Source organism: Enoplosus armatus, chromosome 3 (genome assembly GCF_043641665.1).
Source record: "Enoplosus armatus isolate fEnoArm2 chromosome 3, fEnoArm2.hap1, whole genome shotgun sequence".
NCBI classification, from domain to species: Eukaryota; Metazoa; Chordata; class Actinopteri; order Centrarchiformes; family Enoplosidae; genus Enoplosus; species Enoplosus armatus.
Window position 1 is genome coordinate 2025989 of NC_092182.1, and position 27438 is coordinate 2053426.

A 27438-nucleotide genomic window follows, 5' to 3' on the forward strand; every position below is an offset into this window, starting at 1 on the left:
AAACCTGTGTATGGTTTATTTGTATTATAGCCCAGATGTCAGTCCAGTGGATCAAATGCGTCCTCGGGTTTGCTGTCTGGTGAGTGAACACACAGTCAATGTGGGAATGTGCGACATGAAAAGCGCATTATCAACAGAAACACTGGACGTTGACCCAGAGAATAAAACAGAACAGAAGTCATGTTTAGATATTTACTCAAATTGACCGCATTACAGAAAACGCAGCAGCCTATAAAATAAGAAATATTCACACCTTGAGCCCAGCACTTATTTGATCAGTGGTGTATGTGTGTGTGGTTGGAGAGGGGTTTCTGCGAGGGTGGAGGGGGGGTCACATTTCTGCAATATCAAAAATCATCCACAAGTCGCCGACGTTCCTCGGTTGAGCGCACGGAGAGAGAGAGAGAGAGTCTCAGCATCCTAAACCACAGTGCTGGGGTTGTCGGTGTGTGTGTGTGTGTGTGTGTGTGCAGTGTTGGAGGACTGATTTTTTCTTTAATACATGTCTCATGCATTCCCGGACTTCCGCTGTCCCTTTTTCTCCAAGTTGTAGTTGTTGAGCGAAGCATGCCAGAAGGCTGCATCGGTGTGCTCCAGTCGTGTCTTTGTGGCTCTCTGTTCATTTGCAGAGGATTCCTCATCACACCGGGGGCGGGGGGGGGGGGGGGGTGGTGGACTCGACGACGGGTGCACCTCGCATCCTCTTTGAAGAAGCCCTTTGGGTCTGAATGAATGCACGTGCGGCAGAGCGGGTGCCGTCGGGCGTGGGGGGGGGGTGTGAGGTGAGGTGAGGTGCTGAGAGAAGACAATGCTGCTCGTCCCGTCCGTCATCGGCCGCTGCTTTTCGGCTCCGTGAGCTCGACTGTCCGCTCTCCGGTGGCTTTACGCGCTGAGGGCCAGCGGAGCGGAGCGGAGGAGAGGGGGAGGCTTTTCCCGTTAGTTGAATCACGCTTCGCCACTGAATTGATTGACTGATCGGAGGGGAAGCGGGAGGGAGGAGGAGGAGGAGGGGGGTGGGGGTGGCATTTGGAAGTGAGACTAATCCAAAAAAAGAAAAAACTGGACCTTTGGACCTTTTTTTTTTTTTTTTTTTACTAATTTCATTTCATCCTTTCTTTCTGCGAACAGAAGAGGATACAGGGGAGATCAAGAGAAGAGGGAACACCAGGTTGACGCTGCTTTGCGGGAGGGGGGTTGGGAGGGGGGGTGGGAGAGGAAAATGCTGCCTTCGCAAGAAGCCTCCAAAATCTACCATGACAACTACATGCGCAACTCCCGGGCCATCGGGGTCCTGTGGGCAATATTCACCATCTGCTTGGCCATCATCAGCGTGGTGGTCTTCATCCAGCCCTACTGGATCGGCGACAGCGTCAGCACCCCCCAAGCCGGCTACTTCGGCTTGTTCCACTACTGCGTGGGCAACGGGAACTCCGACCGGGAGCTCTCGTGCCAGGGCAGCATCTACGACTTCAGCTCCATCCCGTCAGGAGCCTTCAAGGCGGCCTCCTTCTTCGTGCTGATGTCCATGGTGCTCATCCTCGGCTGCATCGGCTGCTTCGCCCTCTTCTTCTTCTGCAACACCGCCACGGTCTACAAGACGTGCGCCTGGATGCAGCTGCTATGCGGTAAGGATGGCACTGTTTGTTTGTTTTTGGGTTTTTTGTTGTTGTTGTTTTTTTTTGGGGGGGGGGGGGGGGGGGGGGGGGGTGGTATCCCCACCTCTCCTCTCTTGTGTTAGGCTACACCTTATCTCTTTGTCAGACATGTCACCATCGCCGAGGATGAGCGCCACTGGAGCGCATCACTCATTCTGCGCACGAACACGGCACGGGGGACCTGTTCCTCAGCAGTAGCGCACCCCCCCAACCCCCCCCCCCCCCCCCGTACGGGTGCTCCCCGTAGCTTAGAGGATACCCGAAATGTGATCTTGCACTTGATGGAGAGCAAAGATCCAAGAAAAGTATCCAAAAAGGGATCTGGAAGTCATGTGAGGCGTTCAGGTGCATCCCTTGACAGTTTGATATCTGAGTCATCAGTCATTATTCCGGTGTCACCGGACATGTTGCCAACATTAAGAGGGTCTTGAAAAGCCTTGTCGGCAGACCCTTGGTCTTCCCCAGGAACCCATCGTCCCGACACTGCCTGTTCTTCTTCATCTGGCTGCTTGAAAATATTATATGTAATTGTAAGGCATTATGATAATGAAATGCCTTCAGCGGCGTTGCATCAAAGATCACAGCTTCTATTTCGGTTGCCATGTCTGCCTACCAGGTTAGCCCGCGTTATGCATGATCTGCACATGCATTCCAGTAACATATCCCCGCTCAGCGCATTCATTCATCCGCGCAAACCTGGAACAAACTGGCTGTATCGTGTATGCAATTGTATTAGGAGGTGCAGTAAACTGTCAGACACAGCTGAGCGGATTAGAGGGGGACACCGGAATAAAGACATGGGTGTCATGTGCAATGGGACGGAGGGAGGTTTTTAAAAGGGACCAAACTGATGAAGATTTTTCATTTTTGGAGCTCTCGTCTCACAGCCATAGGAATGCAATAGGTTGCAAGCCCAACCGTGACACATTCCTGTAGCAGCGGTCACCTTGTGCGTGCGTTCACTCCCAGGCCGACATTCTCCCATCACCGTGCTTTGAAGCAGATTCTATCAGTTCAGATGGAGCCTACAAGTGTCTCCCGCTAGCTCACAGTCGACATCAAAGAATCCCCTGGCGGATTCCTAATCACACAAACCGCTAATTAACCAGACGTGGTGCAGATCAAACTGGTCTCAAAGCGTGTTTGAAAAGGCGCCAAAGTGTTCATGGCAAGTGGGAGATGGGTTTCACCGTGCTGGGGATGGGGTTTGATATGGGCTTTTCAGTCAGAGTTTTCTCTCTGTGCTCAGCGAGATTATTTCACAAACCATTGCTCCAGTGTTCTCGCTGACAGGGCGCACAGTCGTGTGCGTGAGTGTGTTTGCGTGTGGGGAGGAGGGTTAATTGTGCATTGGTCTGGAAGGCCTGACATTATCTAGGAGGAGGTATTGACGGCTAGATTATTCCTTCCCACAAGGCAGCTGGAGCCGGGGCTGTGTTGATAGCTGTGGACTCGGGACCTTTAGAAATCATTGACTTTCTCCTGCACTCTCTGACTCTGTGTCCTTGGGGGGGGGGGGGTTGAACTCAGTAGTACAACTCGGAAATAACGGATAGCTGTCCAACAGAAGGGGCTCTACTTTTCAAACAAGCAGGATGGTAGAAAAACACGTTGCCGCAATGTCCTGATCGCTTAATTTTGGACATTTTCGTATTCACGTTCAGTCAAGATACAGTTTAAAGGTCAGTTTAAATGTGTGTTACGCTACCACGAGTGATGGTAACGGAAGAGCTGGCATGAGCGGAGGGAATGAGGGGAAGCGTGGCTGGCTGGCTGGCTGGCTGGCTGGCAGAGGTTGAAACTAAAACTTGATCAGCAGTATCATTATTAAGATGGTAGTCGCGGTTAAACATTCGAAAAGGCGCAATGCCTTGAAGCACAAGACGTGGCTGTGTTTCCCTTTTTCAATATTGGACCAAAACCACAACTTTGACTTAACTTTAGTTGAAAGTGCTTGCAGGCAGCCTGAAGCTGACCCACACGCAGGATGCGGGGTGCGACGCGAACCCTGGTGTCACCGTACCACCGTGACCATCTTGTGTGCCATACATGAATGCATGGACTGGAACGTAAATCCAGCAGCAGACAGTGGTATATTAGCATTAGCAGTATAGTGAGGAAGGAAAAGAAGTCAGCAAAAAATGCATGTGGAACATTTGCAAAGCCTCCAAGGGAGGTGGAGTTTAATGTCAGATGTTTTGAGTGTTACCTGTCTCCCCATTCTCTGAAAACTCTTAATTTTGTCTTCATGGGCCAATATTCCTTCTAACCACACTAGTGAGCAGTTAATCATAATGTTAATGGTGGTGGTGGTGGTGGTGGTGGTATACATTTGCATATTCTTCGCAGTATGAAAAGGTTTTCTGTGTTGTGCTGTAAAGGCCTGTCTCCTGCAGATTCTGTTGCAAATACTTCTTGGAAGGAAACATATTTGCGGTTTGTTGATTTGGTGATACGTTTAAGGAAGTTCTGTGTTCTTGACTTGTTCTTGAGTGGATATAGTATTATGTTACGTTATGTACGCCATTTTGAGTGATTTTACGTCAGTGTTGAGTTTACGACTTGTTGCGGTGCAGGTTTAAAGGTGAATTGTTGAATTTACCAATAAATAATAGAACCTTTTATTTATTATTGTTTATGTATTACTATAAACTGTTATTTCATTGTTATTTTCTCATCAAATCAACATTCTAAAGCCATAGATTGTAGCAAATTGTATCTTAGCGTGAGAGGAGCAATAGTGCTTCAGTGAAATATCATTTAAATTCATTCTGCGGTAGCAAAGTACGTAGCGTTGGTTGCTGTAGTCGTCAAATGCTCAGGCCTCTGTCCTGGGTGTAAAAAGAGAAGAGCTACATGGCATTTCCATCGTAAGCCGTTACCCAACCGTTAATGCCTGTTAGCACCGCTGAGTTTTCTCTCCTGACCGCCACAAAGGTGACATTTGACATTCTCTGGAGAAAGATATTTAGGTTTTGGACTCTGTCTCTAACCGCGCGCGATGGGGGGGGGGGGGTCTGATAAACAACGCAGGCGGCAAGTTTAGACTGATTCAACTTTTGGAGAAACACAACCCAACGTCACGCCGCAGCGGCCTACGTGATTGGCCGGTTAACGTTCGCAACTTGATGTCACACAAATGGGCCGTGTAGCGTCACTCCCACGCCGCCCCCTGCACAACCCTGCGCTAATTGCCGCTGCATGCAGCGTAAAGTTACATACCTAAAGCACAGACGTGAGAATGGTGCCAATCTGCTCAGCAAGTACAGAAGTGCTTTGCTATCTCAGGATCAGGCTCCTGTCATTTTGAGATTTCTTTCCCCTCGTAATTACGATATAGTAAGTCAAGTAAGTTAGGCAATTCGAAATAAATATAATACGTCCGTGGTAAATGCAGAGAGACAGAACTTAGAGAACGGAGTTGACGCAACTCTCTCTCTCTCTCTAAGGATTTGAAAATGTCTCCCTTCGGTGTCATCTCGCGGTAGTGTTACCACGGGCTCATACCCTCCCCCACCAGTGAAGATTTCACCCTTGACCATCAGAATAATTGGAGGATGTTGTGTAGCCTGTCCTGAATGACATGTTAAGGACTATGATGCAACACTCCACACTTCCTGGGCCCCTTTTGGCAAACTCAGCAAAACCCCCACTTCAAATGGAGCGGAGTGAAGACCTGAGGCGCATATATACGGCTGAAGCTCCGTGTGTTTCATGTTACATTGCGCTGGCACTGCAGTCACAGCCACAGCAAACTCTCCTTGTGTGCATTTTTTTACCCCCAAAAGCATGCCATAGACTTTTTTTTGTTTCATGAAGGCATCTGTCCCACTGTCCTACAGCCACCTGAATGCACCATGGTTCGTTACTTACTGAGGTGCGTTACTTATGTCCCACAAATCTTCAATCCTGCAAAATGATAAACCGTTACACACCTCAGCTCACACTCACACTGTTGATGTGGGCCAAAATCTCCGTCAATGTAAATTGCAATAGAAAAGTGTTGATTGATGACATTAATATGTATGAACTACACCGACCATAGGACAAATTGCAAAAGTAGCGCAAGCTAAATTGCCTGGTCACAACTATTGTAAATGTGAAAATATTGACGTGGAAGTACATGTAAGACCAGGGCTAGAAAGACGGGGTCATTCATGGGGATGCGTTAATGATAAAAAGCCAGAATATCTCTACAGTGGCAACACGTCTTGTGACGAGGACACAGCTCTTTCCTCACACGAGTCACGGTTCCGTGGTGGCGGCCTTGGTGGCGGGCAGGCAGCAATGCAGCCTTTGTGCCTTGTGTCTTGTGCAGGAGAGGAAGCGCTTCACTGATACACAGAGACAGTGCAGTAAACCTCCATTTACCGTGAGAGAGACTGCAGTTAGGGGTTAGTAATGTAACCCGCCATTTCTTAGTTAGCCACGTCACGTCAAGCTGGTCACCCGTCGGTCTCGGAGGCTGTGTTCAAGACCTAGCTCCCTTCATATGGGACCATCTTCGTCATGAAACTGCCGAAGGTGTGATCCGCACCACTCATGCTTCTGACTCCGCTGTTCTCCATGGGTGCTTTTCAACCGTGCTAATTCGTGCTTCCTCCCGTTCTTTCTCCTCCCGTGACCCGGAATTCACCCTCTGCCACCACGGAGGACCTTCCAATCCCTCAAATGCACCTCGAAGAGACAAGGAGCAAGGGAGCTTCTCGAGGAGCTTAGAGCGAGGGAACGCAGGGAAGTCTTTCGTCAAGTGGCGTGACAGGTGATACAGCTGTGCAGCGCGCCATGAGCAACTGACATTGCTTAAGACCGACGCCGTGAAACCAAGGATTTCTTTGACAGCTTTGGCTCCTTCGTCCTCGCATCTCTTCCTCGCTCTCATGTCATCGCTAGGAGGAGCTAAGACGCGAGTGAGGGAAGCGAGGAGGCATGTTAGCGTAATGATAGGCACCCCCCTGAGTCCATGAGTCCCCACATCAAATGGTCCCCCTCTTTAAGATCTAACCCTAGATCTCCATTGGTCATTTAGTGGGAAAATCTCATTGGTTCTCACCTTCATCAGCATCTCTCCACGAAACACATACAGCAATTAGTGAAAGAAAAAACAAAGCTGATGGAATGCATGAAAGGACGAGATGCAACGTGAGTTAAGAAGAGGAACGAAATCCGACAGATAACAGAAAGGATTGAAGATATGTATGTTGTGTGTGTGTGTGTGTGTGTGTGTGTGTGTGTGTGTGTGTGCGTGCGCCACCTGCCGAGACCCTGCTAATGCAGAGCTAATCTCCAATCAGAGGGGAGACTGCCTGGGGTTTCACATCACAGCAGCCCGCTCTGCGTACCCATAATCCTCAGTTCTCTCCCTAGTGGTTAAGCCTCGGCCAATTATTCTGCGTGCCGTGCAAAATCCGTCATCGCTGACAGATCAGACCAACAAGGTTTGGATATGTGCGAGTGATGATGTAAAATTGTGTCCGTTACTTACTGCCTCATTACTTTTCTGAACTCAGCATTGCATCGTCTACATATAGAATTCTACATCATAAATCGTGTCCCTGTTTATTTGCCGTTTGTCTGGTGCAAATTATTCTTTCATATAGTGAAAAGACTGATAGAAAACATCTTCTTCAGTATAGACGAAAGAGAAGACATTTGGCCAAACGAGCGTCGTCACCTTGGTGAGAGGCGTTGGCAGGATTTCTGGGAAATGTAGTCCTAACTTTGAGAAAGTCCAGAACTAATAATACCACTGACATGCACTGTTGGGAAGTAACACATGAGTTAAGTAACGACTAACAAGTAGTGTACTGCAGTTTAAAGGTTGAGGTCCCACCCATACGCCCGCCCAACCCAATCGCGAGGACACCACAGTCAATCTCAGCTGTCAATCATGACGTTTCAACCCTTTTTTATAGCATCAAATAGCTAAATAAAACCGAACATGTCAGAAAAATGAACATTGGAACAAACGTCAGTGTGATGATAACCAGTGACAGAAACCATGTTTGGGAAAATGTCCCATCCACTAACGTGAAGGGGACGGGGGCTTATGACCTATACTGCATCCAGTTACCAGGGGGCAATCGGGATGCCACCGGCAGCTTTGGCTCCATTCGGCTGGTAAGCATGCATTCAAGAATCTGGTTGTTGTGTGCAGCCACTGGGGCTAAGCTAGCTGTTTTGGTCAGTAAACGCTTCCAAACTTGAGAGTTGTTAGAAGACTGAGTAACAAACGCAGGCTAATGTAACGAGTAAGGTAACTTTTGAATCATTAGTAATGTAAGTAATTATTCAAGGAATGTAAGTAGCGAGTTCAGTTATCGCCCGCCATAGACTCAACTCATTAACCACACCAGTTTTTACAGACTTTAATGGTTTTATATTATTGATGTTTATGGTCACTGCCGTAACTCCGCTGTTGGTTTGGGGAGGAAGCAAATACGTGTCACCCATGGACGTATTAAGGAGAACTGGGTGCCGCGTTGAAAGGTGGCACCCAGTTCATTCATACAGCCGCTCCTTTTCCAATTATTGTGTACGGGACAATTGCTTTTTAGGCCAGTGTGCGTCAGGCGATGAACGTGGAAGTTGCAATTCCCCCGAGCGGCCACTACACTAAAATTGCTTCACAGCCCGGTTCCATTCCCGGGGGAATTGGTTCTACCGAAGGTGCATTACAAGCTGCGCCAAGGGTGTGAAATGGTATACAACTCCTGCGTCCTAAGTGGGCGTGGTCGCCTCCCAGCTGCCTTAATTTGCCTCCAAAAAGAGCTAGTTAATAACGATAATAGTATCATTAAGCAATTTCAGTTTCATTTCAGTTTTAACTTTTAATTCACCGACGGTTCAGCACCAGCAGCAGAAGAAGTGATTGGTCCAATGTTTATTTCGGTGACTACGGGACGAAAGAATGGGTCATAATCTGTAATCATGTTCACTTCTCCCATTGGTAGAGAATAGACTCAGGACCCCCCTCCTAAAGGGGCGGGGCAGTGGCGAAACCCATTTGACACAGATACAGGAAATGACTCTGAGTAGAACCGTCTCCTTCCTAAACCGTCTCTGGTTCTACACATGGTGTCGCCAGCCATCTTCTTGTCACCTGGCAGCATTGAATGTTATCGGGGAGGCCTGACTTATAAGAGGTTTGCCCCCCACTGTGCAGTGACAAGGACAAGAACATCTTTATTTTTTGAATTATTGTTAGTCCGACTGGAGCTAAACAGTATGAAGTATTTCTGCCTGTGTGTGTGTGTGTGTGTGTGTGCGAATGAGGAAGCAGCCTAATGGGATTGGAGCTGGGCCTAACGCTCTTGGGCCGGGTGCAGATGACAGTTTAATCAGCTCTGTGCTGCTCCGCACTGGGGCTCCTCCTGGCCACTGGGCCTTGTGAAGGAGCTCCGCAGCGTGCCAGCAGACTGCAGGGCGGCCCGACAGACGCTCGCCCCGTCAGAGCGCCAGAGGGACAGCTGCACTGCACCCGACCGGAGGACCACGCCAACACCTAAACTACCACACAAAGAGAGATGGGTAGATTGTGTTGCTTTGATCAATGCTCAACATTTCATGATTTAAGATTTGAAAGTGGCAGTATGTTTCTGATTTTATTTTTTTTATATATATTATATTTTGATTATACAGTTAATATTGTAAATATTTAAAGGTCCCATATTGTAGAAAGTGAAATCTCCATGTCTTGTCTGATTATAAAGCAGCTCTAGGTGCTGTAGAAATACTGTGAAAGGATCAGAACACACGCACACAGTGCATATCCAGACTCTGTGCCATTAAACGAGCAAAGGACTACTCTTCAGGTTTTTGGAGGTTGTTCAGTTTGTCTAAAACGGCTTGTTTCAGACAGGCGGGGGGGGGGGGGGGCTGAGGGGCTGCAAAAAGGGCCAGTATAAAGTAAGGACTGTGAATCATGCAAAGCTACTCTAGTGGAGTCCCAGAATAAAAACATAGAGCTGAAACGAGCATAAAAAAAAAGAAATGATATAAATATATTTTGGCCCTAAGCCATTTTGTGATTTATAAACTAGCAGCAGCTCTCCAACTCAGTAAAACTGAGTGTCATCTGCCACTGCAGGCCGTCTCACGGTCCTCAAGAATTTGGCCTAAATGGATCACATAAAGCTTAAAAGAGTACGCCACCGATTTAGCATTGCACTCTGAGTCTGACATAACATTGTCATTAGTATTCTTATTTATATACCTTCTTTTGACAGAGACTTATTCAAGGGATTAGATGAATGCTACCGTTACTGATAACCAACCCCGATGTATGTCCTTGTGAGTTGGCCCTTTCACATGCTGTACATTTCAAATAGGTTTCAAAATATGTAACACTACAATACAAAATACATTTCCTGCTTCAATATTCATATTTTGCCCCCGGTTGGTAGCACGTCGTTAGACAGAGAACATTTGAAAAAAAAAAAAAACTATTATATTGCTGTGGATACTGACACTGGCAGTGTCCCATTGAATATTCTTTCTATCATATTCTGTTATATTCATTGAACACAATGTGCTGTAAGTAATTACATTATACTTAGAGACGAAGTTAAAATCAGGAGGGAACCGGAGGGAAATTAGACGTTCAAGCGTAGAAAGCAGCATACATTTAGGAATAAGAGTACGTACAAAAATAAGAAATAGAAAATAAAAAATATACACATTTACAATATTTAAGTGGAAAATAAAAGTAAAACATATAGACAATAACAATGTAGATGTCTGTATAGGTATATGTTGCACTGGTGTAAATAGAGAATAAATAATGAGGCAGTGGTTCCTCCTCTCTGACACCACCGTCAGAGAGTCCAGCTCCACCCCCCCCCCCCCCCCCCCCCCAACAACCCTTTCCCTCCGATGACGGAAAACAATGTTAACCTAACATATCTCCCCCTGAGATGTAAGACCGGGCCCACAGTCACAGCCCCCACGCCACTTAACGTTAACACATGAGCTTACTTTCTTCATTGTTTCTCATCCCGCTCCATGAATTAGTGAGCAAGTAATGAAAGAATGAAAGGCAGAGAAATAAGGACAAGGAAAGAAAGTGCCACGCCTGCAGCGGGCTGGAGTTATTTGAGTCTAATTAGCCTACATTCAGAGAAAGCAGAGAATCCAATCCTTCAGGAGCTCACGCTCCCTCTGTCTCTCCTCTTTCCACAGTTATTGCGCTTTTGGCCACAAACTTCTAAGCAGAAACTGGCCTAGTTAGTGATGATTTGTTGTTGTGTAAATCAGCTGTTTGGTTTGGCTGTGACCGTGGAACAGTAATTAAAAAGAAGAGCAACAAAGAGATGGATGGCCAAGTACCTTACATGGGGGTTTCTCAATATGCTGAGACAAAACACTAGTTGTGCTTCTAACAGTCGGGGGATGACCGTGTACTAATGCAACCGCAGTAGTTTCATTGTTCTCCTGTTTCATTGTAAACTCTTAAAGCTGCACTAATCAATCATTTTACATTAGCAAAGGGTCAGATGACTATTAATAATAGTGACAAACCCACAATAAATGATCACCCTACTCACAGAGAGAGAATTTGGCATCTTTGAGCTAACTCTCTTGGTTTTCTGGCCCAAGTATTCTTTTCAGCTTGATCTGCTGCCACCGAGTGGCCAAAACATACGTGAATGCAGCTTTAAAGCTACAGTAGGCAATGTTATTGAATCATAATTTTGGTTGAAATAACTGATTTTGACCACTGCATGTCACTAACAATAATAATCTAATTGAAGGGCTCCTTTAAAGAAAATGTGAGCACCCACCCCTTTGTGTTTAGTCTTGACCAGGTCTGAATCAAACACCCAATCAGGTGTTAGCTAGCACATAACTCTCCAATCACATCGACTCTGTACAAACAAGGGCTTCTACAGAAGGTTCCACCTTCTGGATTGGAGCGTGAATCTGAACGGTTGGAAGAGAGGAATCAAGACACAGAACCCCCTGATTGGTTGTTTGATTCAGACCTGGTCCAGTTTTTTAAAAGACTAAATACAAAAGGGGGGGGGGGGGTGCTCGCTCACACACACACATATTTTCTGAAAGGAGCCCTTCAGTTAGATATTGTTAGTGACATGCAGTGGTCAAAATCAGTTATTTCAACCAAAATTAAAATTCAATAATATTGCCTACTGTAGCTTTAAGGTGCAGTATCAGCAAAGTGTAATAGATACTTCTCCCCAATGTACTACACTTCAGTTCATACGCTAAATTAACAGTGCCATGCTTATTCCAAACCCAAGAGTAATTGTGTCACCTCGTTCCATCTCCCCGTAAGTGATCATAACCACTTATGACTTTTTAATTAAATTTCTGTCCCCGGTAGGAGAAGAATAACATCCCTTCGCTCCATGGCGGACGTGAGGAGGCATTTCCTCTCGGCCTGACGCATGCTGGGAGATAATTGCGTGGGGGGGGGGGGGGGCATAGAGTGACAAACTGTCAATCGGCAGCTAATGTATACAGCTATTGATTTTGTGGCTTGTCAGATGCGTGTGCCGGTTTAAAGAGCGAGGCCTCAGGCGGTGGATGTCTTTTTTAAACTGAAAGCTTTGCCTCGGTGAAAAGTATTGATGTCCATCAAGTGTTGGTACCTTCTTAAAGTTTCCAGTAGACTTCTGTACCAACGACACGGTACGGCTTATAAATGCTTGGAAGCTTTGAAGTAATTGTTTCCGGCTGAAATGCGCATATATTTTTATCATTAACCTGGTGCACCGTTACGGCTCCACCCCCCTAATCACCACTGCGCGGACAGATATGAAAACACAGTAATATGGAAGGTTCTGTGCTCATGGCGATGTTGAGACCATATTCATTTAGCAACAGTAAAGCAGTAAAGCGCCTTGACATATGGCTGCAATAAAGCAACACTTACTGTATACATCCATGGCAACATGGAAGAATCATTATCTTGATGCCATGAAAGCCAAGCAACGCTCAAGCAACCGGGTGCTGTCGCTGCGGTCCACCAAGTAACAGTTCAAGAGAACAACATTATACAACCAATGTGACGCAAGCTAAAATCTCGTTTTGAAACGGTTTCAAGTCATTTTGCTCTAATGAGCCCTCGCTGTTCGTTTTCTGAGGTGACCCGAGACATTCGTGACGCTGGCCGGACTCTAATCTGGTGTTTGGTCCGAGGCAGATGATGATACATGAGCGAGCCGCTCTGTCCGTTTGCACTCTTAGACGCGGCTCACTGAGCCCACTGAATCCAAACATTACATAAAGACAGTCTATATACAAATTGAATGGGCTATTTTGGGACGCTTGCTACTCGGAGAGCATTTTGTATTTTTTTTGGACACTGCAGCATGCTTAGTCCAAGCACAATGTTATATATACCATTGTACGGTATGTGTGTGCATGAACGTGTATTGTCAGCTCCATCCGCCAGGCAGCATTGTGTTTTATCTCCTCTGTGACACAGAAGACTCGGAGCTTCTCTCTCTGGCTCATCAGTGCTTGACATTTCGCTGAGTGTGTTAGCTGGGCCGACGCGGATCGCTCTTTCATATGCTACGTGGTGGGGGTGTAACGATCCAGTATCATCGAAGCAAAGCGAAAACGTCGGGCGCCATGTCATCTTTGAGAAACGCCTTTATTTTGAAAAACACATCCCGTGTCACCGTTCCCATTCAAACAGTGCTAGCTAGCAAGCTGCCAGGAACAAAAATCAGCAGTGAAGAATAGATGCTCTCACAAGTGTGTGTGATTAACTGTGGGTATACATTATTGAAATGCAACCCCCCAACCCAGGTGTCACCCAATCAACCAGAAATCCCAACTTGTGCTGTGTGTGAGAGCTTATTTGACCACACGGGAGAGTAATCAGATATTGGAAATGTCAGTCGAGCTGCTGAGAGTACCTGCCCATCATGCTCTCTCCTACACACCAGGGCCTGTGCTGGCATACTGTGTGTGTGTGTGTGTGTGTGTGTGTGTGTGTGTGTGTGTGTGTGTGTTTGTCCCGGCTGTTTGCCGTGTTTTGGCTGTCAGTGTGTAAACTGCTGCTGTGCATTCCCTGGACTTTTTCCCATTCATGTGACTCATCTCATCCTCGTAACAAACGCACGACTGTCCTGTTCGGTGTCTCCCTGTCTGCCATGTCTCCCCATCTGAGCCGCGTCTGAAAACTTGAAGGCAGATGTATATTTGATCTACTCCAGACCCCATACACCCCGACCCCTCCGCCTCATAGGTCCAGCCAGTTGCCATGGCGACCCCACCTCCCTCCAATCCCTTCCCTTCCTGCTTTCGAATCCCTCCGTCTTCTCCCCCTTATCGCCTTCTCCTCTCTCTGTCTCTTTTTCGCCGTCTATCCTTCATCTAGTTCTGTCAGCCTGGTTTTCCATCCAGCAGGCTCCCTCCTCCTCCTCCTCCTCCTCCTCCTCCTCCCTCTGTCTTTCTCCCCTCGTCATCTTTAGGACTGTGACTTGCATCTAATGTTTAGCAATACCATGTAGTATGCTGTATCTATGTGTGTGTGTGTGTGTGTGTGTGTGTGTGTGTGCTCATTCATCATGAAGTTGTGTTGTGCAGGTGGTTGTAGGAGCGCTGCTCCAGGGATGATTGGGGTTGTATCGACCAATGCTGCATATGTCACAATTGCACTGACTGAGAAGCCAAACATGCGTGCAAAACAACACACACACACACACACACACACACACACACACACACACACACACACCTAACCCCTCCCCCCAAGTCACCTGAATCTTTTTTCAATTCTCTCTCAGAGGGCTTTTCTGGAATGACGCAGTGCTGATCGTTTATTGAACCCTGGGAAATCTTTCAGCCATATTGCTCAGTGGAGACTGCCTCCTACTACATTTGTCAACAACAACAAAAAGCTCCGTCTGTGCAAAATATTTGGCGAAGTGCTCTTTCTCTCCTTTGCGGCTTTCAACATCCAAAAGCAGAGGCTGTCGAAATCCCTCCCTTTTGCAGTCGCTCTTGTTACTCCAATAAACAATGAATGTCAAAAATCTGGCAAAAATCAAAGCTATTATTCAGTGTTTGATGATGTAAAAAAAAAAAAAAATAAAAAAAAAAAGCCTGATTATTACACTCCATAATTCAAAAGAGTCAGAGGGATAAAACAACACGCTGATGATTTTTAGCATTGAAGAGCCTTGCTATGATGAGGATAAAGAGTTCATTTTGATGGGGGGCACAAAGGCCTCAGCAGGGTCTCTGTGTGCGCGCACTGTGAGCAACCACTGATGTGTACATCAGCTGCCATTGCACTCCAGGACTGTAGTTTGTGCTGTGTACAAATCGGAAGCCCCGTTGTGTGTACAAATGCCAACGAAATTAGGTTTATTCAGCAAAAATGTACCTGCGTTTCCTTATTCATATATCTGATTTAGGCTTTTCATTAAATCAAGTTCATGTTGAGTGATCCATTGATGCAAATACTGGTAAATAAAACACGAGACCATAGCGGATTTTATTGATAGCCTTTATAGCAGGGGTCACCTCCTAAGGTGCAGCCTTCACGGGGCTGGAGGCCGAGAGGCTGACAGTTGACAATACAATGCAATTGAAGAATTTTGTAATGGAGCTGAGGGATGAAATAAAGATTATAATAAAGTTTTTACTGAGGCCACTGCCACTAGAGTGAAATAAACCCCACAGTGTGTGAAGAGCAGCTACAAAGTGCTACTTCAAAGTATCATGCCTCAAAAATGGGTTCAAGTCAGTGCTGTTCTGCAAAGCCAGCCCCCCCCCCACACACACACACACACAGTTTTTCACATGAGTGGACTCATTTGCAGCACCATCCTAAATTCTTTCTAGCATACATGAGCGCACACACACACACACACACACACACACACACACACACACACACACACAAACACACACTGGCATGCAGGGAGAAGTTAACCTTCCCAGCATCCCTGACACAGATTTTAAAAGGAGGCTGGGTGAATTCCTAAGAATGAGTCTTGTTCACTTCTGTCAGCCGGGCAGGACGAAAGGAAAAACCACAGGGAACACACACACACACAAACACCGCATTAAACCTGTTGTGGCCGCTGCCACAGCACACTGCAGAAACTGGATGTCGTGTTTCCAGTGCGCCAGTAAACACATAGTTCAGACTCCCGTAACGGTGGGACATGTTCAGCAGCTTGTGACACTTACCCAAACCTCACGTGGGTCAGTGCTGCAAGGAGTTTTGGAAATCTGAACCAGAGCCACGATACCAGAAAACACGCACTCACCTGTGTAACGGCACTGTTTCGCCATGGTGCCTCCTTTACTTCCTGTTTGGGAGAATGTGCAACGATGCTTTAAGATGGGCATTTCTCATAACAAGATACCACAAGGCCCTTAATTAGCTGCATTTCGTCCAACTTAAAACAGAACGAATCAATATTTTTTTTGTGAACATACCCGGAGAATTATCACCCAGCCTTTTAATGTCTGTCAACTAACTGTTTCCAGGCAGCTGTTTTTCAGTGGAAGACGCTCTGATAGACCCACTGTAAGCTACCTGCCTGGCACCATGCAGCAGACAAACCAAATGACTTTCTGACACAAGCATTTAGCAGCTAGAGAGCCGTTTTCTCAGGAGCTGGTGGAGCCCAAAACAGAGCCAGTAATAGTCGAAAGTCATAAAGTGGAAACTCAAATTCCCTTGACTGTATATGTCTGAAATAATATTTTCGAATCTAATTTTCTAATGTTTTCTAATGATTCTGACATGAATCATTGGGGGTGATAGCTACGGTGGTACTGAGAACTCAACGCACTGCACATGCGGATAGGCGAATGGCAATCCACCGCCGGCGCATTGCATTGTGGGACACAATATGCGAGGCAGACTGGTCCGATGCACACTGGAGATTTTTTTCAGAATCAGTACGGTTTCCAGCGCAGCCACTGTGTAGCTCGTTTACCACTTACGGATTAACCGACTTCAGTAACTTCATTGCTGCTGTTTTGTTGTCTTTAATAAGTCGCCTCGATAGAAGCATCATTATGTGCTCTTAGGTGTTCTGATAAAAAGAAAAATAATGGTGTTCACCTCTACCTTTGTCAGTGCGTTAGTGAGTAGTGCAGACAACATCTTCATAGCTTTGCCATACTGCAGGTCAGTCCACTTTTGCAGTAAACTGGATGTATGTATCAACTCCTCAGAGCCCCTGCAGCTCACTCTCAGAGACCGTGGGGATTTCCTCGTCTTCACTATCCTTACATCAGCTGAAACCCTACAACCGCGTATGTCCCTGCACACGCTGAGCCTGTACATCAGCTGAGTTTCATCTGGTCCGCGCACGGCTCTCAACAGTAGCAGTGGTCTAGTAAATGAGGCATTCAGGGACCCATCTGTTAGGGCCAGCCTGGCCTCAGCTGGACCCTCTACACACCAGGGGACGACTCAGGCCGTATGGGAGCATGTACACGCACAGTTTCTCCACAGAAGTCACAGAATAAAAACATTTATGTGCCAAGTGTGCACAAGCACACAAACTCGAGGCCCACTGATGTGATGTGGGTGTGTGTCATCCATTTGGAATGCATTTTAGTTTGTGCAGAGGAAGAGGAAATAGTGTGAGCAAAAATGTTTGTTAAAACAATCATAAGATGGTTCAGAAGACTTGAAGGAGTAACTGTGATGTTGGGAAGGAATCATTTCCAATGAAGTATTTCTGATTCTGATTCTGACGTAAAAAGGTAAACCATTAAATGAAGAAATTTTCCCAAAGAGTGTTAATGTTTTCCCCTTCTTATCTTATTTATCCTTCCCAACCTGTTATTATAATTCCTATAAATTCTCTGGAATAACAATACCTAAAACATTATCCGGCCCATCAGTCCAGATAATCTGTAGTTTACATGGCATTTTATAATTTGTGCCTTTCAGTCCCCCAATCCTAAACATTTTTACATGTTTCATAATTTGGTTTCAAACCAGAATACTTTGAAAAAAAAATCCAAAAGTTCAAAGAGCATTTTGGACTCAATAGGAAACTAGTGTCATCTGCATACAATGACACTCTTGTTTGCATATCTCACCTTCAAGGCCCTCTATGTAGCCACTGGACCTCACATTAATGGCCAATATTTCCACAGCATGGTGACAAAGGGCATCCTTTCTTTTTACCCCTTTTAATAAGTGCAGATTTATAACGACCCTGCAGAAATCCTATAATAATGCTCGTCAGCACACTCTTCAGCCTATGCGCTGTGCATTTAGCTGGTGTCATACCACTATGACATCGAAGTGTTATTGTTCTCCAATTCTTAAGATTTCATGGTGCGCTGCTTGAGTAAGAAGGAGATAAGGCCTTCTTATATCCAACATGATAAAAAAAGAACAAGGGAAGCGTTTTCCTGGTTTAAAATTCATAATTTTGTGGAAAAAGGTTATGAGAGCTTAGCGGGTTGACAGAAATGAAAGTATCTCAGCAAAATAATTGTCCTTGTCATTTAAAATATCTGTCTGTGTAAAAACAGTACTTTACTACTTTTTTAAACATTTTCTCCATCCACTCTTTTCATAACTCCTTACCAGCCGATCTTCACACAGACAGGCGAGCGCTATAGAGTTGTGGAGTATTAGGGGCTATTCCGGTCACCCCTGGATGGGGTGGGAAAGATGGGGGGAAGACAGAACGGGCAAACGCATCACAGAAGAACCAGCAGATCCTCCATCTTTACAACTCTATAGTTCTCAATTTCACTCTCCAAAAAAAACAGCAAATAAGAGTTTTTTTTACGGCGATGAGCCTGATACTGGAAATACCACTGCAACAGACTTCCAACCCAGAGTGAAATGGGAAAATAACGTTCTGTCTTTCTCTCACTTTCATCTCGGGGGACTTCATCTCTCCCCTCCTGTTTCGTTGCCCTGACTTTCAATCTACAACTCAGCCCTCTTCCAGTATTGATCGTCTTTCCTGCGCTGCTTATGAAATGGAACACAACCCTGTCGCCTTGACCCGTCGCTCTGCACATCATTACACACGCCGCCTGAAAAAACCCAATATCACACCAAGCGAATACCATGACACTGTTCTGTATGTGACCACCTCTCTTCTCACTGCTCCCATCCTCTCTGCCCTCCAGCCGTGTGTTTGGTGCTCGGCTGCGTCGTCTTCCCGAACGGCTGGGACTCCGAGGTGATCCGGGACATGTGCGGAGAGGACACGGGGAGGTACGCCCTGGGCAACTGTTCGGTGCGCTGGGCCTACATCCTGGCTATCATCGGCATCCTGGACGCTCTCATCCTCTCCTTCCTGGCCTTCGTGCTCGGCAACCGGCAGAGCGACTTCCTGCAGGAGGAGCTGAAGGCCGACAACAAAGGTGAGAGGTGGAAAGATCATGGTCATAAGCGAGAGAAAAGCAAAAAGAACGTGTTTCATTGCACCAAAATGATACCCTGTGCACAATTCTGTCGTGCATTCAGAGTCTAGTCCTGTCCACGATGAAATGATGAAGTAAATCAAGAGATTAGCTGATCAGAACAGAAAAATAATCAATGAAATTCAAACTATAGCTTGATTGACAGCTGTAAAAGTGTATCATTTGCTGCATTTTTCCATTCAGTGTAACTGTACGTCATTCCAGTGTGGAATGCGATGATTTTCCTACCTTAAACAGTTTCTCTTTAAAGAGTAACTTGACTCCGCCTGAAAATCTTGTTTTTGCTGACGTAGAAGCGTACTCCAGGATTTGTCAGCACACTGCTGGGTGTAGTTACTGAAGCAACACTTGAAGCCCACCACACCCGTTAGGGAAGGTGAAACAACCTTGAAACTTGTAACCAGAGCAAGGAGGCAAACACTGAGTCATTCTTTACAGGCTCAGCACACACACACACACACACACACACACACACACACACACACACACACACACAGGTGTTTGTAACGCGGCTATGAAATGCGATGCAGTGTGGGGATTGTTGGCAGAAACTGGCGTACATACATGGATACTACTACTTTTTCATCCCATTGTGAGTCTAATCAGGCAAAACTGAAAACGCCTGCGTGGGTGTGCGGGTCCTTTCAGGGGAAATTAAAGGAAAGCGTATGTTGCAGGGTTTTTAATACATAATGTAAACAAAGCTTAAAGGACTACTTTTTGATAGGTGCAAAAACCAAAAAATGATTTCATATTAGCACACAACAACATTTTGCAAACCTCACTAAGTCATTTAGTTTGTAATGATGGTAAATGATGTCTTCACTGGCGCTGGCTAAGCTAACGAACCCCCCCACAGTCCTCAGGCCCGTACTGTAATTGAACTCTTCAGCTGTGCGGTTGATGTGTTTATATTTATAGCTGGCCTGTTAACAGTAAATGTTGCTCGTAGCTTTTTCTGTGTACGCCTGGTGTTGTGAGAGATGTTGCAGCATCATCATCAGAGGAGGAGGAGGAGGAGGAGGAGAGGACTGTGTTGAGCTGCTTGAAGAGAAATGAGGAATGAACTCCCCGTATTCCTCTGAGTGTGTGGAGGAAGTTTCCATGGTTACGTGTCAGATTCCAGAAGGATGAGGCTGTGCTTTCCTCTCGCTGCATATGTCTCTGTCTGTTTATGTCTGTCTCTCTTTCACAGTTTGCATCTCAGTTTTTCTCAGTGTCTCTGTCAGTTATTCATCAGTTTCGTACCCTCTCTCTCTTTCTCCGTGTGTGTGTGTGTTTGCTTGTCTCTCTCAGTCCTTTTTGTCTCTCTGTGTAAAGCGTCTCTTTGCGTCTCTGCCAACCTGAGCAGGTGTCAGGCACAAACGTTTGCGTAGACGCAGACTTGCATGTGACATTAAATGAGGTGAACAGATCTTCCATTTCACCTTGCCTCATTACCGAATACTCGCATGTGTTTTTTTTTCATTTAGAGAGCGACGATCACCGTTTGCAGTGTGAAATACTGAATTAAAACCAAACTTATCAGAAAAATGAACACTTACCTATCAATGCGGAAGTATAAAGTAGAGGCTGTGGCGGAAAATAAGAGCTCCGTTTTTTCTTTATCTGACCTGCCACACACACATGTACATGGTACACGGTAAAAAAAAACAAAAAAACTCACCAAAAGTCACCAACAGTAAACGGTGCCCCGCACACCCGCACAGGTGTTTCCAGTGGTTCAGTGTGATCAGACCTCTGCTCTGGTTGAAGTCGAAGTTGGTTGGATTCATGCTGGGGTATTTTACAGGTACAACAAAACCAACAGGAGAAGCGAGGGTCAATCAAGGACAGTCCTGAGAGAAGGTCTGATCAGGCACAATACATAAAAACACCACCCCCCCCCCCCCCCCAAAAAAAAAAATTGTGTTGCAGGTAATAAACCAGAATGTTCAGGAAGAAGAAACCTAGATGTGTGCATACACAAAAAAAACATGACAAATAATTATGGCTGTGTTCGTTTGAATGGTAAAATGCAGTGAAATCACCACAGTTGTCATCTTCACTTTCCTCAAACCTTGAGCACCTTGACTGGTGTTTCGAAAGGATTTTGGTGGCGCTTTAAATCCCACAGGAGAGGACTGCTGTATGCAGTGTGTGTGCTACTACAGCCTTTGCATTGATTCAACCGCGATTCAGTTCAAAGGGAAAATACTCATCTTTCTCGTTTTGTCTCTCCCACAGATTTCGTTGTGTCGAGGGTAAGTTCACTTTGCCGTTGTTTTGGCTCCAGTGTGTGGTGGTGTGCGGTCTGTATTGTGTGGTGATGCATGGCAGTGTGTGTGTGTGTGTGTGTGTGTGTGTGTGTGTGTGTGTGGGTCCGGTGAAAGTACATAATTCACTGAACTGCTAACGCAAAAACACTTAACCTCTCAAACCCTCATGAAATCGAACACACGCTAGACTGGAGGCAGCTTCAGGTGGCTGAAGACTCGGCTCGTTACAATAAAACAATGTTAACATGTTGTGTGAACACATCAGCACTGCGCCTACACACATGCACGGTGCTGGGTAACGCGCGTGTTACGTACGGAAGCACTCAGAGGCCCGCGTGAGTGGGGTTCGGTGTCCCTGAGCTGAGCCTGTCAGGCGGCATTTACTCTACCTCCACGCTTGTGTAGCGCCCCTAGCCAAGAAGCAGGGGCACTTCACATGCAGCCCGAGAGGAGCCGCTGCCTTGAGTTTGCATCCACTTGTTTTTATGTGTGTCCATTTGAAAAAAAAATCAAAAAAAGAAAGGAAACGTATCACTAATATATATGAATATGACATAAACGTCATCTTCGGTGGGAGCCGGCCATGAACTGCTACGACTGAAGAGTTACTGGAGGTCATTTGATCATCTTATTACTTTATGATAATGATACAAAACACATGCTTAAGTAATGCATAACTAACTAAGGTGTATCGTGAATTTCCCTCGCTCACTATTAAGAAACGATCAAGTCACCAATCAGTTTACGTGATTAGTCAACACTTAATGGATCATCAGTTAAAGGACATTTATCAGACTTCACGCAGCTCCTTCCACTTTTTTCACGCATGCAGGAGTCTTGCCCAACGCCTGGAAACACACTTTGACGCGTAAAATTGGTGGAGTTCCCCTTTAACTTAGAGCTGGAGCGCAGTTATATGCAGTTCGGAATCCAGTTACTTTCTATGAGCTTTCAGACCCATGCATCGGACCAGTCTCTCTAAAAGGCATCGCACAGGAGCGATCTGTCGGCTGGACCTGCGAGGTTTTGGTTTTGGTTTTAAGGCAAAACCTCACTTCCTGGTTATTCTAATTCTGCCTGGCAACATTCACAGCCTGTCTTCAGGTCCAGGAGTGTGCTGACATTCAGCTTAGTGATTCTCAGTTGCTTCCGTTACATTACTTTAGCAGCTGGCAGCTTCTGACATTAGCAATGGTCAGTTCATTTACTGGGACTTTCAATTCAGTGTTTTTTTGGGGGGGGGGATTTGTTGTCTTCAGTGTCTTTTAACTGCCACCGAACTGAAAATCGCGTCACACAGTAATCCATTCCTGTTCAGTGGGTGCAGCTTCCCCTCAGCTGATGCTACCTGGTGTCAGGTCAGATATCATGCTCTCCTCCTCATGACGACACATGATGTTTGGTCACATTAGAGACCCTGGAAAAGTGATACAGTCCATTCGGGGGGGGGCTATGGGCTGAGGCAGAGTGGTAGAGGAAGAAAAGGAGGAATCAGTGGGAAAACAAAAGGTGGTAGCATGTTGTGGAAAACATCCTCGGGGCACGATGCTTTCCCGGAGGAGCGAGGCCGACTGCGAGTGGGGAGGAGACGTCAAGTCGAGGAAAGGCCTTTCACTGAGGAGTGTGTGTGCTGCGTACACCAGGCCCTCCAGCTTCCTCCGTGTGTGTGTGTGTACGTCAGCATCGAAGAAAGACAGGAAAAGAGGAAAAGAAAACCGCCTAATTACAATCCCACAAACACAAACGTGACGTGAGCAGCTGGGCGCCGCGGTGCATGAATGATAAATTGTTAAAAGCACCAGCGCGAGGAAAAGCATCTCCGCCGCTACAAGAGGAAGAGCTGGGGGAACTCTTAATGTCTCCAAATGAAAAAGAAATAACGCCTTAAATATTTCAATGTGTGATGTCTGGTGGTGTCTTTTCAGAACAGTTTTCAACATTATGCTGTGCATGTAAATGGTTTGGAAGTAGACGGAGAGCCGGGAGGAGAAGGTTTGTCATTGTTCAAAGAAAATAATGCATATAGATAGTCAAGTAGCAGACAACCGAGAGGATCACAGGTCGTTTATTTTTTATAATCATAAGAGACAGATAAAACAAAAAAAAAATAATGGTCAAAATCAGATACAGTATACTGACTTTTAGTCTCTAGTGTTGGAGCCAGCACTTCCCGTAATGCACTTTTTTCCTATACACAATCAATACACAAGAAATAGCTGTGATACCACTGATATATATATACCGTTTTGAATTAAAGTAATACGGAGTTATAATTTCGGTTGAAATAACTTATTTTGACCGTTGTATGTCACTAACAATGTCTAATTGGGGGGGGGGGGGGGGGGGGGGGGGGGGGGGGGGGGGGACCAGGTCTGAATCAAACAACCAATCAGGGTAATCAGGGGTTCTGTGTTTTTGATTCCTCTCTGATTCACATTCCAGTCCAGAAGGTGGAACCTTCTTGTCTGTACAGAGTCAATGTCATTGGCCAGTTACGTGCTAGCTAACCCTGATTGGTTGTTTGATCAGAGCCGGTCCAGGACCTTCAATTAGATGTTGTTAGCGGCATGCAATGGTCAAAATGTGTTATTTCAACAAAATTAAACAACTTTCACTACACTGATGGTGTCCTTTCGTTAGGCGACCCCCCACCTGGTAAAGATGTTTTTTTTTAACTTCACACTCCAGTTTGTAATACAGGCTTTCTTTCAAACTGCGTATTCTTCAATTCTTTTTCATCCCCCCCCACCCACCCGCTTGAGTAATAATAACAGGGGTGTTCGTGGCCTGGATTTTATGAAAGTGGGCTCGTGATTTTGAGGTTGCTGGTTTGAAGCTGTGAACCACCTCAACCACCTGTAGAAGAATACAGCTCCCAGTGTGTGTGTTGAGTGGTGCGAATGTAAAACACTGAGTTGCCTGAAATAGAATACTTTCTTTTAGACAAACCGCGATGATCTCATTTAAAAAAAAAATGCTTCCTCCCTTCAGCTCCACCTTGGCTCCTCTCTGCGGATGGACGGAGTAAGACCAACCAGTTTCTCCCTTTAGTTTATGTGACACGTTGATCCATCTCCTGCAGCATGTCACCCTAGCATGCGCTTGGATCAGTTACCTCTTTGTGGGAAACTGATGGCTGTCCTCTCCTCTGTCTCGTGAAGACCTACCTCTCCTTACGTTCGCTTTCTGTTGAATTTGCTCCCTTGTAACAGAAAATGAGTCGTTAGTGTTTATGCCACTTATTGCGTGAAAGAATTTTTAGGAGAGTGTTTACGTTAGACTGCTTGAAATCTGATCTGTAATTGCAGGAATAGTTAGTGCCAGCAGGTTAGCTTAGCTTAGTTTAGCATAAAGACTTGAAGCAGGGGGAAACAACTACCCTGACTCTGTCCAGAAATATGCCTACCAACACCTTTAAAGCTCACTTTGAAGGTCCCATATTGTAGAAAGTGAGATCCCCATGTCTTTGTTGATTATAAAGCAGCTCTAGGTGCTGTATAAATACTGTGAAAGCATCAGAAGGCTCATGCACACAGCCCGTATTCAGATATTGGGCCTTTAAACAAGCCGTCAGGACTTCTGGAAGGTTGTGATGTCACAACTATACAGTTACCGCACTCAGCCACGCCCCCCAGCAGGTCATCTGCTCCAGGCACGGCACCACCCACCAAGTACAGGACGAGCTCATCCACCCGCTCAGACTGTCTTAAGTTATTGGAGCGCTCTGCTCAGGAACTACTCTTCAGGTGTTTGGAGGTTGTTCAGCTCGTCTCAACGGCTTGTTTCAGACAGAGGGGGGGGGCTGCAGAAAGGGCCAGGAGGAGATACATCAGGACTTTTTCAACTGTGAATCATGCGAAGCTGCTCGAGTGGAGTCCCAGAATAAAAACATAGAGCTGTAATGTGATAACATGGGACCTTTAACCAACGGATGAAATAATGCAAAATGTAAAATGTAAAAACAAGTTGTTTTTGGAAGTGTCAAACATTAATGCATTCAAGCGTATCACACGGTCCTCATCCGCAGATGGAGTTTGTTGTTGGAAATGGGTCCGGATCAGATTTATCGGATTCATCTCCACGACAACTCCACCGGTTGATGAAGACCATGTGATACTGATGAAAGCTCGTAGGTGGACCTCAAGCTGGGAGTTTTTTGACCTCTATAGAGCCGTGTTTTGATGAGCGGGGTCACGCGTCGTTTGCACAGGGCCAGACATGCCTATTAAAGCTAACAACTGGAGAATTATTATTATCATTGAGGTGTGAGAGATGTAAGTTGTGGTTACATTTAATGGGAACCCCTCCATCCCCAATCAACTGCTCTCCCCCCTCGTACTCACCCATTCACTCTTGGCAAATACAATATTCATTTAATTGGCTGGCACGGAGGACCAACCGTCGGGAAAGTGCTACAGCTATTAATGTCCTTCTCCACAGGCTGCCATCATCAGCCCCCACCACCCCCCCCCTTGGGATTTCATGTTGGAGCACATCAGCGTGACATAAAACTATTCCATTTTGACCCTCCTGTGCATAGTGGCTCATGCATCTTAATACAAATAACGCTGCACTGGAAGGAGCTGTTGAAGTTGTTTCAAGGGACTCCGGAAAATGTGAGAGAAAATGTATTAAGGTGTGACCTTTCAAGCCCATTGCACGAGTATGTTTCTTTATGTTTGGTTTTGGTCCCTTTCGTTCGCCACATCTCGCCAGCTCGCGCTGACTCATATGTCAGAGCCCCTTCTGCCGCTCCCTCACTTCCATCTGCAGCCAGAACGGAGCAGCAGCAGCAGCAGCACCAGCAGCAGCAGCAGCAGCAGCAGCAGACACGGAATGGAGACAAAGTGCAGAGATGACGATGTCCAAAATCACAAACATGAGTGGCGACGATGACGTGATGACAAGTCAAGACATCTGTTAGTGGCTCCCAGAGCCAAACACTGGGATGACACAGCTGGACCCGCGTAGAGTCGATCAGAGAGCTGTGAGACCTGCATTAATCACTGTTTTTCATATTAGCATTGAATCACATGTGAAAGGGGGTCACTCTGGAGTTGGTGGAGACCAAAACAGAACTGAAAGGAGAGAGAGCGTTGGACATCAGGTGGCCAGAAAGGTGACTCCAATAGGATGATAACACGCAAAGTCATGAAGCCAGGGTGGATCCGCGGATCTTTGTTTGGGTGTGTCTCTGCCTCCTAGTGGCCAAACATGGGTCAACGCAGCGCTAAACAAGCGTCACGTGACTTTCAAGTACCTCGTAGCAACAGAGCAGTGAAAATGGAGGAGGCTGACGTCACTGTGTTGTATGGCGCGACTGATGTTTGAATTGATTTTGCAAAGGGTGCACAAAAGAGACGTGGAGGGAGTTTGAATATGGAATCAAAACAATGTGAGTGAAGTGTGTCGTCCATGATGTCCCTCCAGATGTGTCCGGGGTGGGTTTTAGTGGTTGATTCGGTGGCATCGCCTTCCTGCCGCCGTTCCCGGCGTTTAAAAATGCTGTTTGATTAAACCACCAGCCTCGTGTTTGATGTCAGCAGTGTTCGGTCCTGCCACCTGCACCCAGTCAGTTTTGTCTTTTGTAGCATGTGCTGTTTGGGACCGACCCTGGATCCTCAGTTTGAAACTGAGCTGGCTGCAGCGGCTCTGCTTACGCTCAGACTTAGCCTCGTTGTGATTTTATTGGATTAAACACATCGCTGACTTAAAACGGGTGGCGCCATACAAACTGGTTCTTACATAGAGATGAGTTGTCACTGTAAGTAAGGTCTAACGGCTTGGACGTTGTGCTACAGCTGGTGACTTCAGTTATAACTCTAAATGATCTGCTTTTGAATCCTTAAAGTCAGCGATTTTCGTGACACTTCTGTCACAGCGTGTGTCAGCATACAGTACAGTGACCCCCCCCCCCCCCCCCCCCCCCCACAACCCCTTGACCTCTCCTCTCTCCCCTGACCCGGCGTATTCCTCCCCAAACATGTTGCTGTATTTTTCTTCATCTTTCAAGACGTCGCTGCAGCCGTCCTGACGCCGTCTCTCTTCTCTCTCTGCCCCTCCTCCAGATCGAAATCCGGGACACCAAGGATCCAAGATTTGGAGTCCGGCGGTTCCCCTGA

The 27438-nt window shown here is 46.2% G+C and overlaps 1 protein-coding gene across 3 annotated transcripts; it reads left to right on the forward strand.

The window, feature by feature from the left end:
* Positions 1–1219: 1219 nt before the first annotated feature.
* lhfpl4a (LHFPL tetraspan subfamily member 4a) lies at positions 1220–27438 on the forward strand. Of its 3 annotated transcripts, XM_070902927.1 has the most exons (6): positions 1220–1625; positions 18762–18998; positions 21285–21301; positions 22833–22835; positions 24308–24340; positions 27385–27438. In XM_070902927.1, exons 1-6 carry the CDS (start codon positions 1220–1222, stop codon positions 27436–27438), a joined length of 750 nt encoding a protein of 249 aa, XP_070759028.1. The 3 variants fall into 3 exon arrangements, with proteins under 3 accessions (XP_070759028.1, XP_070759029.1, XP_070759030.1); XM_070902928.1 differs by lacking the exon at positions 22833–22835; XM_070902929.1 differs by lacking the exons at positions 22833–22835; positions 24308–24340.

Coding starts and splice junctions, on each gene's coding strand:
- lhfpl4a (XM_070902927.1), top strand. CDS start 1,220: ATGCTGCCTTCGCAAGAAGCCTCCAAAATCTACCATGACAACTACATG. Junction 1,626..18,761: donor CTGGATGCAGCTGCTATGCG/GTAAGGATGGCA, acceptor TCTGCCCTCCAG/CCGTGTGTTTGGTGCTCGGC. Junction 24,341..27,384: donor CCTCTCTGCGGATGGACGGA/GTAAGACCAACC, acceptor CCCCTCCTCCAG/ATCGAAATCCGGGACACCAA.